This window comes from Perca flavescens, chromosome 1, assembly GCF_004354835.1.
Source record: "Perca flavescens isolate YP-PL-M2 chromosome 1, PFLA_1.0, whole genome shotgun sequence".
Lineage (NCBI taxonomy): Eukaryota > Metazoa > Chordata > Actinopteri > Perciformes > Percidae > Perca > Perca flavescens.
Window position 1 is genome coordinate 21,527,106 of NC_041331.1, and position 12,348 is coordinate 21,539,453.

The 12,348-nt window shown below is 40.2% G+C and overlaps 1 protein-coding gene across 4 annotated transcripts in view; it reads right to left on the reverse strand.

Moving 5' to 3' along the window:
* The window catches only part of mybpc3 (myosin binding protein C3), a 39,673-nt gene that overhangs the window by 11,589 nt on the left and 15,736 nt on the right, over window positions 1-12,348 (reverse strand). For 3 of the 4 annotated variants that reach the window (XM_028590556.1, XM_028590641.1, XM_028590479.1), the window contains 12 exons: window positions 11,300-11,466; window positions 9,741-9,906; window positions 9,548-9,654; window positions 9,407-9,436; window positions 9,185-9,324; window positions 8,955-9,026; window positions 6,389-6,548; window positions 6,114-6,218; window positions 5,825-6,013; window positions 1,189-1,323; window positions 488-655; window positions 233-321 (listed from right to left, as the gene is read on the reverse strand). In XM_028590556.1, coding sequence (XP_028446357.1) covers window positions 233-321; window positions 488-655; window positions 1,189-1,323; window positions 5,825-6,013; window positions 6,114-6,218; window positions 6,389-6,548; window positions 8,955-9,026; window positions 9,185-9,324; window positions 9,407-9,436; window positions 9,548-9,654; window positions 9,741-9,906; window positions 11,300-11,466 — 1,528 coding nt within the window. The remainder of the gene's footprint in view (window positions 1-232; window positions 322-487; window positions 656-1,188; window positions 1,324-5,824; window positions 6,014-6,113; window positions 6,219-6,388; window positions 6,549-8,954; window positions 9,027-9,184; window positions 9,325-9,406; window positions 9,437-9,547; window positions 9,655-9,740; window positions 9,907-11,299; window positions 11,467-12,348) is intronic. The other variant, XM_028590729.1, reaches the window with a different exon arrangement.

A 12,348-nucleotide genomic window follows, 5' to 3' on the forward strand; every position in this document is an offset into this window, starting at 1 on the left:
TGACAATATATACCATGAGGATGTAGAAACTTGTTAGCCAGTTTGTCAAGAAATATAAAATTACATTTACAGTAATTGAGCATTTTATCCAAATCTTCGACCATTACAGGTATGTACATTCATGTTCATGTTGTACATTTATGTTTCACCCTGATGTGTGCACTGTATAAAGACATAAGAAAAGCATTGTGGTGTTTGAAGGATGATTTCAAGAAGGTGTACTGTACTGCACCTGGAATTGAATCACAAGATTGACAGTTTCTCCAACTGTCTTGATAAGAGTCTGGCGGAGATTTCTGGGGAGCCAAATTTTAGGGCGTTCTGTGAAAGAAAAAAACACAATAAGAGGCATGACAGGTACTGAAAAAAAGGGAAGAAACTCAAGACTAAAGGGTGAGTTTAAATTAGGAGAAATATTTAGCTATATGAGATGTATTGGTTGAATGAGCAGAGTGTCGTCAAAAGTCACCACTCTTTAAATACTCACGCATTATCTCTCTGATGGTGACAGGCTGAGCCAGAGTGGTGGGAACACTGGGTCCTGCCATGTTGTAGGCCCGCACACGGAACTGCAGCTTGTCTCCGGTGGTGAGATTTTTGATGGTCAATGATGTCCGGTCAGTCAGACCCTGAATGGCTGGTATCCATTCATCTGCTATAAACAGGAAACAAACAACAAAAGGGGGTCAACAGTTCATGACAGCAAATACAATTCAGATATATACTATAATTCCAGTCATAACAAATATCAATTAAATTTATTTTGCCCTGACAAACACTGTCCATACACTGTATTTTGATATACTGCTTTTTATTGGATAGCTGTAAGAATAGAGGCCAACAGGAAACAAAAATAAGAGAAAGGAGTATAACATGCAACTTGGGATGTTGCAATAATATGGTATGCACCTTAACCGTTTTGCCACCAGGGTGCCTCCTGTCAGAGATTTTTTATGGTATGCACCTTAACCGTTTTGCCACCAGGGTGCCTCCTGTCAGAGATTTTTTCATCCGTTTCCTCACCGACAACAGTTTTTGGTAATCTAACTGTCCTGTATCGGATGTTTGGATATTTGGAAGGATCAACAACTATTCTTTACTGTGATTAACTGATTGGTGTATATAAACGTTAATCATATATGCCTTTTCCTCATCAAAAGCATGCAGGCGGGTGGCTGCAGCACTTACTGCCCTCCTTGCAGTACTCAACCCCATAACCCTCGAGTTCAGCTGAGCCGATCCTCTCAGGCGGCCGCCACTTCAGAGAGATGGAAGTGTCACTGATGTCGTCGACACAGAGTCCAATGGGCTCACTTGTGGGGGCTGAGAGTGAGGCAGAGGGCAGATTAATGGTCTCTGTTAGTCAGTTAGAGCATTACTGAATTACATTTGGAATGAATTACTGAACAAGTGGATGAACCTGATCAGGAAAAAGTAACACAAACTGGATCAAGTGGTTTTAAGGTGGAATGAGCAGCATGACCATGTACATCTTTGGCGGCTCCTTACTTTCAATTTAACTTTGACTTACCTACAGGCAACAGAATTGCTACCAAGGCAGCAATTTAGTTGATTTGTTGGATCTTTGAGCCAAATAAAGGGGAATGTGTCTGGTGTCTGTCTACTGTTTCTGTCCACACAATCCTAAAGCTTTAGTGCGTAACATTTTGATATTGATGAACGTCTGTTACATTCAAGGCATTGCCAAATGAGTTGCTACAAAGCTAATTAAGACTATCAGCTCCACACAACTCTCTTTGTATTTCTCAGTATGGCTATGTTCACAAGATTGTGTCGTCTGGTTACTTTCCCGTGCAGAATCTCGAGTGAAGATAATGACCTCTTCTGAAGAGTCCATCATGTTTTTTTAATCCTCCGTGTCCTCCTTGGTTACTAGCAATTGCGTAGGGGGAGGAGTGGGGGCATATGCACAATCACGGAAGGCTTGTATCATAGACGTGGACGCTCGAGTGTTGTTGTAATTATTTAGAATTCCTCATGGGGGAGACAGAAACTATGCACTATAGCTTTAAATGTGCAGTAATTGCAAGTACATAAGTACTGTAGTTGTTTATCAGATTTGGTAATCTTGCATTAAGAAATGTTATTGGCGTAACTATATGTTTAACATTAAAAACAATGTCAATTATACAGGGCCTGTGGTGCCTGGTTGTGTGAGAAATTAGAAATACAGTTAACATTTAATTTACATAGTAAAGACTGATGTAAATTAGTATATATTTAACAACAGACTGCAACTGCAGACAACAGAAAACAAAGATGATGTCAATTTCAATATCAGATATTTGTGGTTGTGTGATCAGTTATCAAAATAGTCTATTAGCCTGTAAGCCTGCGAATGTCATCCCGGGAAAGATGAGCCGGTTGACTGACCTGGAGTTCACAGCAGGGCTGAAGTCTAAGTGCTGGCTGTATTTTCCGTCCCACAGGGATTAAATGACGTGATTTAAGTTTGCATTAAAAGACTTTGATTTATCAGCCACTTCCCACACACTGTTTTCACTACAGAAGTGCCAAAAGCAAAGAACCAGTGTCACAACAAGTTGAAGCTGCAGAGACTAAAAAGCCTTGTTTTCAAGTAAAAAAGCAAACGATGAAGCAATATTATTATGACATTGTTGAGCATTGAGATGTACTCTCATTTAAAATTGTATTTATGTCTATTGTAAAACTGTAGTAGTCAATGAATTATGTAGGGGGAGAAAATATGTACAGTATCATTGACTTCTAATAGAGATAAATAATGGCCATAGAATTATTTTGAGTGAGACTGAAGAAAATTAAAAAAAAATGTAAACATGTATTTTATATTTAAATTAAAGATAAATCCTGATGACACATTTAAAATGTCATGTTATCTTAGTAAATTAAACTTTTTAACCACCGAAGTGATAAGCCATTGTAACAAAAATAATTCCATAAAAAAAATTCCCAAATATACAATATCAGCTACTAATACTGGAAGTATGATAATTTGGGATGAGTAACCAACATATACTATGATTAGTTTTGCGCATGGTGCAGTGAAGAATCCTCCAAATGGCAACAGAGAAGAACTTTATTGTTCCGAGGTAATATTTAGTCAACCATATATTTTCATGTAGTTGCAACAACTCTGTGTCACAGGACACAAGTAGGCCTATTCAGTGTAAGCAAATGATGGGAATGTCTGTATGGGGTCATGGGTTTCCTTGTGTGTAGAAAGTCACAGCAGCAGGGGTTGTTTGTAAAGTAGCTCAGGGTGGTCTGGACAAAAGGTGCAGAGCAAAAATCTCATTCACATGTGTATTAAAAGCAAATCATAAACAGCGCCATGACTAAACCGTACTCAACACTTTCAAACATGTACACCGCTGAAAAATGAGTGGCTGGAATATGCAGCCAATTAAGTTTCATTTCTATTTCTAAAACCTACATGATAATCCAACATCTCAAAATTAATAACACTACTACCAGCAGGTTGTGGCTTAGGTTCAGCAGGAGGAACGGGCTCCACAGGGGTCTCCTCTACAGGGGGGACACTTTCTGTTGAGGGGTTACCCTCCGCTTGTGGTGTCTCATTCTCAGCTGGAGCTCTCTCTTTCCCACTGGGGGCTGCCTCTGCAGGGGCGGCTACTGCTGGTGGTTCAATACTGGCTTCTGGTTCCTGTTCGGCCACAGGAGGTGGAGGAGGCGTCTCTGTCTCAGACTTGCTGGCTTCCACCTTTTCTGGTGCCTCCACTGGAGCGTGTTTCTCTATATTCTCCACTGGCTTCTTCTCAGCTGTCTTTGGAAGTTTAGGCTTTGTCATCCTTTAACAGAGTGTAGCAGTCCTGCTGCCGACTGAAGCTGGTGGCTTGTACGTGTCTGGCTCTTCTGCCAGATACTGCCTTGCTTTAACCTATGCTCTCTCTCGCTCTCTCTCTCTCTCTCTCTCTCTCTCTCTCTCTAACCCACACACACATACAGTCTCTCATTCTCTGTGCTGTAGCGACAACAATTCTTCCTCTGGAGCAGCCTCCACAGTAGCATGAACCCCTCTGTGTTAAGCAGCTCGCCCAAGCAGAGCAGAGTGCTTCCAGGCCATTATTTATAGAGAGGGAAGCCAAAGATAGTTTCCTTATCGGCTGTTTTACAAGCAAGTAGCCATCTGGATACAATGATGTCCTCTCTTAAATCAACAAGTGGTGAACGAGATGGTGGTTCAAGAATCCGTGATAGTATAGTAGACTAAGAGACAATGCAAACCTGAGCCCCTGCCTTATAGGAGGATACTGTCAGGAAAGTAAAATAGTACATGTTACTAAACTGGTCCCAGACCTCTGGATCACACACCATGATGTAAAGGAAGGAAGTAAAACAAGTCTGATTATCAAGCTTACATCTTACTCAACCTCCCCCCTCATGTCTCTATGTTCAGGACCAACATGAAGAATGCCCAGGTGCTGTATGGAATACTATCCTTGACATATATAGTGTATATAGTAAAGATTTAGACAAGGAGTCTAGAAAAGAACATTATAAACGAAAAGGTCTCCTTAGAAGTATGGTAGAGGCTGAATATATGATCAATAACGAACGTAAATTCCTCATTGAAAAAGGACTTAAAGCCATCAAAAACTTTATTTGAATCTTAACTAATTCTCTATAGCATTTAATATTCATGGTCAAATAAGCAACAATCAATGTTTTTAAAATATCTTGAGGTATTATTTATTAGTAATTTATCACTTAAAAACACACTTATTTGTTTTTGCTTTGATCATATTTGACCACCAACTGTAGAATTCTTAAGTCAAAGCCTCTTAGTTGTGACTTCATCGGGTCAACAAATTTCAATTTTGCTAAAATTTCAGACAAATCGTTTGCAAGTGGTCATGTCATATCGGTAAGTATTTGTTCAAAGCTGTTCAGGCATTACATGGAGGAAATATTGTGAATGCTACGGTAGAGGGGAAAGGTTCTTTGGATTACATGCACTGCAGGTCTTGAGGAGTACTAATGCATTTGTGAAAAAGCTGTATGAAGCCATTTTTGACTCCAGAGGGAGCTGTGTGGAGATAAATTGCCTCAACTGATGTCACTTGAATCATCGTCGGTTGGGTCTGAAGACTGAAGTTTGAAAATGAAAAAAGTCTGGAGATGAGGAGCTAGAAGAAGGGATCTTACCAGACATCTGTAGCCCACTCCCATCTCTGCTTAAGGCTAGCTGCTCAGGGCTACATTCATAGACAGTAAAATAAATGGACAGACAGATCCCGTTGCTCTGGACGGAGAGCAGTGAATGCTATTAGAAGCACTTTTCTGGTGATGGCTGAGCGTTACTTCGCAGCTGAAAACTGAGCTTGCTGATGTAGATGTGACGTGAGCAACCTGTCTGAAAGTTGTAAGTCTTCTGTCTTCAGAAATGACCTGTGGATCATGTATGTGCAAGCTATATTTTTGTTACACAGACAATCCACAGCCTTCTTGGATTACAACAAACAAAGATGACCCCCTCCTGTCATGACCACAAATCAACCAGGCCACATGACCAGAGTGAAACCTTATCTGACCAAACCAGGCGTGGCACAAATATGTCAACATCATCACCATCTACCATTACTCCTTTAGATAAACCATCATCTTCATGAAACTGTAGTGTGTATAAGAATTTATCTTTTGTTTTTCATTGAATCTACTGATAAATGCATGATCTCTTTTATAGAACAGTTTCAACAATAAACAGATCATTGAATATGCAGTGGAGCAAATGTCTGAAAAAGATTCATTGAATGCACCAAGTGGGATAGGAGGCAGATTGAACCTGTTAGTAAAGACTCACCGACTGGCACGAAAGGCTGTGAAGCTGAACTGTGACGAGACAAGCCGATGCCGTTGACAGCATAGACTCGCATCTCATACTCCACTCCTTCAATCATCCGCTTGGCTTCATAGGTCGTGTCCGGATAAGGGTCAAAGTTCAGTCTCATCCACCTGTAGCTCTTCTTCTTCTTTCTCTCCAGCACGTAGCCTGAGAATCAAAATGTTATCGACTAGGTTTGTCAAAACAATAAAGGAAGAGAAGACCTCCAAATAATTTAATAATTTAGTTTGTTTTTTGTTTTTCTTACCAATAACTGGCTGTCCACCATCAAACAGAGGGGGGTCCCACTGGACTACACAGGAGTCCTCTCCCACGCTGAGGATTCTGGGAGCCTGGGGAGGATCTGGAACATCTGGGAGGGGAAATGGCTCACTTCTTTAGAAAAGAAACATGTATTTTTACAGGTGATGAACTGATTGGCCAAAAAGATTTACAGATTTGTAGCTGTATGATGTGTGTGGTAAGATTTATGTCCACACGGTGATGATAATGAAAACCCGACTGCTGACAGTTCAGTCTTACCGACAACTTTCACATTGATATCTGCAGTGTCCTCCCCAGCGGGGTTTCGAACCACAACAGAGTAGATTCCCTCGTCCTGCCTCTCTGCCCCCTCAATGGTGAAGACACAGTGTCCTTTGGTGGTTTCCACATGGACCCTGCCGTCTCCATCTGTGACAACCTAAAGTACACAATTAAAATCCGAGCAGAGTTACTGGATTGAGTCTCACTCTAAATGGATTGATAGTTTTGTTGCACATCCTGTGGGTAAAGATTCTGGTACAGTACATGTACTATATTAACGTCATGCCACATCTGGAGAGACTTCCCAACACAAAGTTTCTTGAAGTATTTGGACAAATCATGCTTTTCAAAACACATGTTGATTTGAACACACAATTCCAGATGTCACCATGCAAATATAGGACCAGCATCTGAAATGAAAGATCAGAAGTTGCTCAAAAGGGCATTTGTGTCCAGTACTGATTTCTTGTAGGTTGAATATTAATATATACACTACCAGTCAAAAGTTTTAGAACACCACAATTTTTCCAGGTTTTTATTGAAATTCATGCAGTTCAATGTCTTATTGTACTCTGAATTGAAAGAATAGAACAAATGAACAATTTAAGTTAAAAAATAAATCATGGAATCAATTTATAAACCAAAATGTATTCTAAATTTTTGACTCATCAAAGTAGCCCCCTTTGGCAGATATAACAGCTTGTGGCATTCTTTCTACAATGGAAATCAAATATTCTTCAGAAAGTTCTTCCCAACTCTGTTGCAGAAGTTCCCATAAATGTGTGGCACTTGTAGGTTGCTTTGCTTTCACTTTTCTGTCCAGTTCATCCCAAACCAGCTCAATGGGGTTTAAGTCTGGTGACTGTGCTGGCAACTCCATGTTTTTAAGCTTACCATCTTGTTCTTTTTTCCTAAGGTAGTTCTGGCATAGCTTGGACTTATGTTTTGGGTCATTTTCTTGCTGTAGGATGAACCCCTGACCAACTAGGCGCATACCAGAGGGTACTGCATGGCGCTGCAAAATGCTCACCGACCCTGGATCCAGCAAAACAGCCCCAGACCATCACGCTTCCTCCTCCACGTTTGACAGTTTACTTATTACAACCACTATTAAGCTGTGCTTGAAGCTGTTGTCCTGTGAGCCGCCTATCACGCAAGCTGTTGACTCTCAGAAACTTGTCTTCTGATTCTGTTGTGGCTTTGGGTCTGCCAGACCTCTGCCTGTCAGAGTTTCCCCCAGTTTCTAAGTGCCTTTTGATGGTAAAGAATACTGTACTCACTGACACCTTGACTTTCTTTGCAATTTCTCTGTAGGAAAGACCAACAATCTCAAGTGTTATGATGGTCTGTCTCTCTTCCATCGTTAATTGCCTTTTTCCAGCCATTTTTATGGCAACACACTACTTTCTGCAGTACAATACTGTTCAAATAATGCTCACGAGGGTATGGTACCACAGTGTGTTCCAACAATACTTTTATACAAACAGAGAGGGTTGTAAGTAATCCAGACAAGTTGGAACACCTGTGGGAATTGGTAGCACCAACTTTCAAAGCTTGATCAACCTCCATTGCTGCAGAACAGCTATACATTGTTTACCCATTTCTTGTTCCCTGAAAAAGGCCTTTTTGTAAAATACTGAAATGTACATTATTTTTCAGTTTTGGGTAACCTAGACTTTTTTTTAACCTCAGGCAGTTCACCACTTACCTTTGTACCATTTCAAGCTATTCATTGGACTTGAACTGCTAAACTTTCAATAAAAAACAAAAAAAATTGGGGTGTTCTAAAACTTTTGACCAGTAGTATATATATATATATATATATATATATATATATATATATATATATATATATATATATATATATGTATACACACACACAACTTCAGAATAGTCATCATGTTACTTTCTTTGATTATATTCGTATGTATTCCATTTTGTAATCCAAGGATTATTTCCTGAGTCCTTTAATGAAGTCTCCATAATAAAACAACTTACTGCCCAGTGTCCTCTGACCTGTGTCTGTTTATTGGAAGATTCAGAACATGCTCTTACCTTATTGACATAGACGGATACTGACCACATGCAGTGTTTTGCATACCATGCTCTTAATGCTATGTAAAACTGAGACATAAAAAAAAAATTACGCATGTACATCAAGCCACTGGAGAAGGTGCTTAGATGTATTAGTCTGCATCTGTTTGTTGTTGTTGCTGCTGCGGCCTGTTCTTTCTCCCTAAAGCAGTAAGTCAATACAACACACAACCTGTTAAGTCAAGCCGCATGATACATTTGTTTTTCGTGTCCTGAAGTCAAGTGGTAACGCAGTTGCAAGTTTACACAGGGTTAAATGCACATAGGGTGCATCTTCTCCACTGGCAATATTTGTACATTCAATACAAGTTTTTTTGTAGAAACAAGGACAAAGAGGTGGTAAGCTTATTGTTTAAAAGGCACACATGGGTAAAAGTTGAAAAACAGTGCTGGCAACATACTGACTTGGATTTCAGACTACTACAAACATGCACACATGTATATATTCATACAAGACATGCACACTTACTTCCCCATCGTTCAGTGTCCAAGAGGATGCCGGCCTTTCTTTCTTCTCTCCGTCAGGTTTTACAGAACTAGCCTACATTTGAGCAGAGCAAAGCGGTAAAAGCCGAAGAGAAAAGAGAGGATGTGTAACCCTCTCTTTCTCCTCAACTGAAAGATCAGTATGCAGATTGGCATCATTGAATTAGGCTGTTAGTGGCTGATTAATAACACAAGTCTATATGTGTGTTTTACCCTCTCTCCTTTGGTCCAGACCACTGTGGGTGCAGGGTCTCCAGTGATAGGGACATCCAGACGCAGTTTGTTGCCAGCCACCACTACAATGGTTGACTCGGCAGTGCGACCCATACAGTCCAGGTGGATCTTGGGAGGATCTTATAGAGGGAGAGAAATGGTTAAAAGGAACAGATCCTTGAATTTCATCTGGTTAACTACAAGAGAGTAAGTTTGGGGTACCTTGGCGCGGTACATAATCAATCTTCACCTCTAGGAAAGCGAGAAAAAAAGAGGGTGATGAATTGTTTAAGTAAAAATGTAGCTTGTCAAATTATACGTGATGTTAATTTTGAAGTGTTAAAGCAAAAGCATCAATATTACCCAGGAAGTTGAGTTTAGCAGAAAGGTTAAAGGCGTGGCCATCTGGCACAAAAGTGTAGTCTCCCTCATCCTCTGGTTTGACCTCATCAATGGTCAGTTTGTGGATCCTAAAAAGGTCAACGTTTTTCAGTTCAGTTTATGGTTTTGAGGGATGTATGCAGCACATTTAAAGCAGGTGCAAAAGCGTCCTCACCTGCCAATATGGGTGATATTTATTCTGGCATCGGGCTTGACTTCTACACCATTCTTGTACCAGGTTCCCCTCACATTCTCATCCGACACCTCACACTTAAACAGCGCCTGATCCTTTGCCTTCACTGTGAGGTCTGCAATGCTCTGGTAGACCTCCAAGTCTTTCTCTACACAGTCAGAAAAAACACAAGCTCAGATGGCAGATAATGGAAACTATTGAGGCCTTCAGGCTTCAGAGGAGGCTCTACTGTATGAGACGGCGGAATAAAGATGCAATGAGATGATGATGATAAAATGATAATAAATTAGGTGCAGCTGTTGTATGTGAGGATAATATAGTAATAATATGTTTGAGCGTGGGGTGTTCATTATATTTGTGTGGCCCTTGTGTGTCGTATCTTAGCAACAGGCACAAATGGAATAGTTAATTGGATTTAATGTAGAAAATAAAGTGGGAGGAAAGACCAGATACAGGAGCTTCGGGCTATTACTGTATATCACAAGAAAAAATGTACACGTGAGTTATTAAAGTTATCCCAAAGGAATTGTTATCAGGGCGAGATAAGTTACACCCGCTCCTCATAAAGGTTACAGGAGTGTCACGTCAGCTCGCTGCCAGGTACGGCGAATAAAGGGGGAATGACACTACAATGGGAGTTCTGCTGTTGACTGAGGTGTTGGGCACACACACACACACACACACACACACACACACACACACACACACACACACACACACACACACAACACACACACATCACATAAATCACAGCTTCTACAAGAAAATTCTAATTATGCCCAAACATCAATGCCTGTCATGTAATGATTTTTGTTTATAATGAATACTTCTGCTCTGTGAGATAATAATGGTACTACTGTAAGATGAAATTGTTACGCGGTGGTAACAAGGAGGGTGAAACTAGCTGGGGTTTATATATTTTGCCTACGTCCATGTACGGGTGAGTTTGAACCGTCCCCATCCATCATTTTTAGATCACCTGTAGATTGAAATTAAGCATATTTATCCACCTTAAACCTTCAACTGCAAAACATGCCATGTCTTAAATACACTAAGATCCATCATATTATTGAAAATGAAAAACATCAAAATCTGGACACTTAGAAAGATCTGAGGTGCCCAGTACAGATCTTTCATCAGCATCACCAGGCTGAAATATGAGGTTAGCTGAGTATCAAAAAGTGAAGCATTACAAGTGTCAGCATACTGTTTTTTGCCTGGTTGCACATGGTGATATAGCACAACAAAACAACAGAAAAAACACACCAGTGAGAGAAGCCGGGTCACTTGTGTAGAACTGTGTACTTCAGGTGAAATATGGTCAGCGTCTTCTAACTTTAACTGGCATGTGGACTTCGTAGCAGTAACCTTGGCCGAATAATGCGGTCAAATGCAAGAGCCACTATACCCCAAAGATAGACAGCATGCCAGGACTGGAAAGGCCACACGACTATTGGCAGGGTATGAGAATGTACACTTGGAGCGTTTATCACTGACAAAAGTGACTCATACTGTACTCAGCACTCATGACTGACACTCACCCTGCACCAAAAGTTCAGCCATAGACTCGCCACCGTTCGTTTTAACCTTGTAGTGGCCGCAGTCTTCTTTCGTGGCCTCATTAATTATTAGGACATGTTTGCAGCCATCTTTCTTGAAGCGATACTTGAAAGACTCGTCTCTTGTTAATTCCACACCGTCTTTCTCCCTGCACAGAAATTCACACAGCGACCAGAATAATTATGACTAATAGTCAATATTAAAATCATGCTAATTAAGCTTATGTGCAGGTCTTTTAAAGGTTAATACTGATATTTTGGAGCTTTCAACCCCATCTTATGTTGTATTGATCTCCCACCCATTCAGTATATGAACCCTTGTTTTTAACGAGGTGGAAAGTCCACATTTAGGTCTTGTGATGAAAATGAAGTTAGCTCCATAAACTAAATGACGACAGTGAGATTTGATGGAAACCTCAAACTAGCAAATCGTCCTTTAAGCTTAGCCAAAATACTATTCCAAAATGTCAAAAACAAACATCCATGTACAGACCTGAAACATGATCTTAATACCCTTGAGAAGTACTTTGTAAAGGTTAGTACACTCAGGGGCGTAGCAAGCTTTTCAAAAGTGAGGGGGATGGATGTGATTTGTTTATTAACAATAAAAATGATGGATACAATGACAGAGGGGTACAAAATGTATAACATACAAGATATAAAAAGCTTCCCATTTAAATGAGTGATACTAGAAAAGTATAAAAACACACAAAAAATAAGTTTGCGTTTAAAGTCTGTGTAGAGAGAACTGTGTCGTACTGTTTGTTAACATGGGCAAACGGAGCATAATCTAATAACGTATGTGGTAATTTGCATAAATAGCACAACAGATCTAAACATTGGGTATAGCCAGCTAAAAATGTCTTGTTGACATAAAACAGTAAAAGACTTATATACTATATATACTATATATTGTCTATGCTGCGAAGTACACACCGTTGCCAAACAGAGCGTTGCTATCGCTACACACAGCCTACAACGTAGCTACGGCGGCAGTTCGACGCGAGGCGTTTGTGCAAAACTGCGGAAAA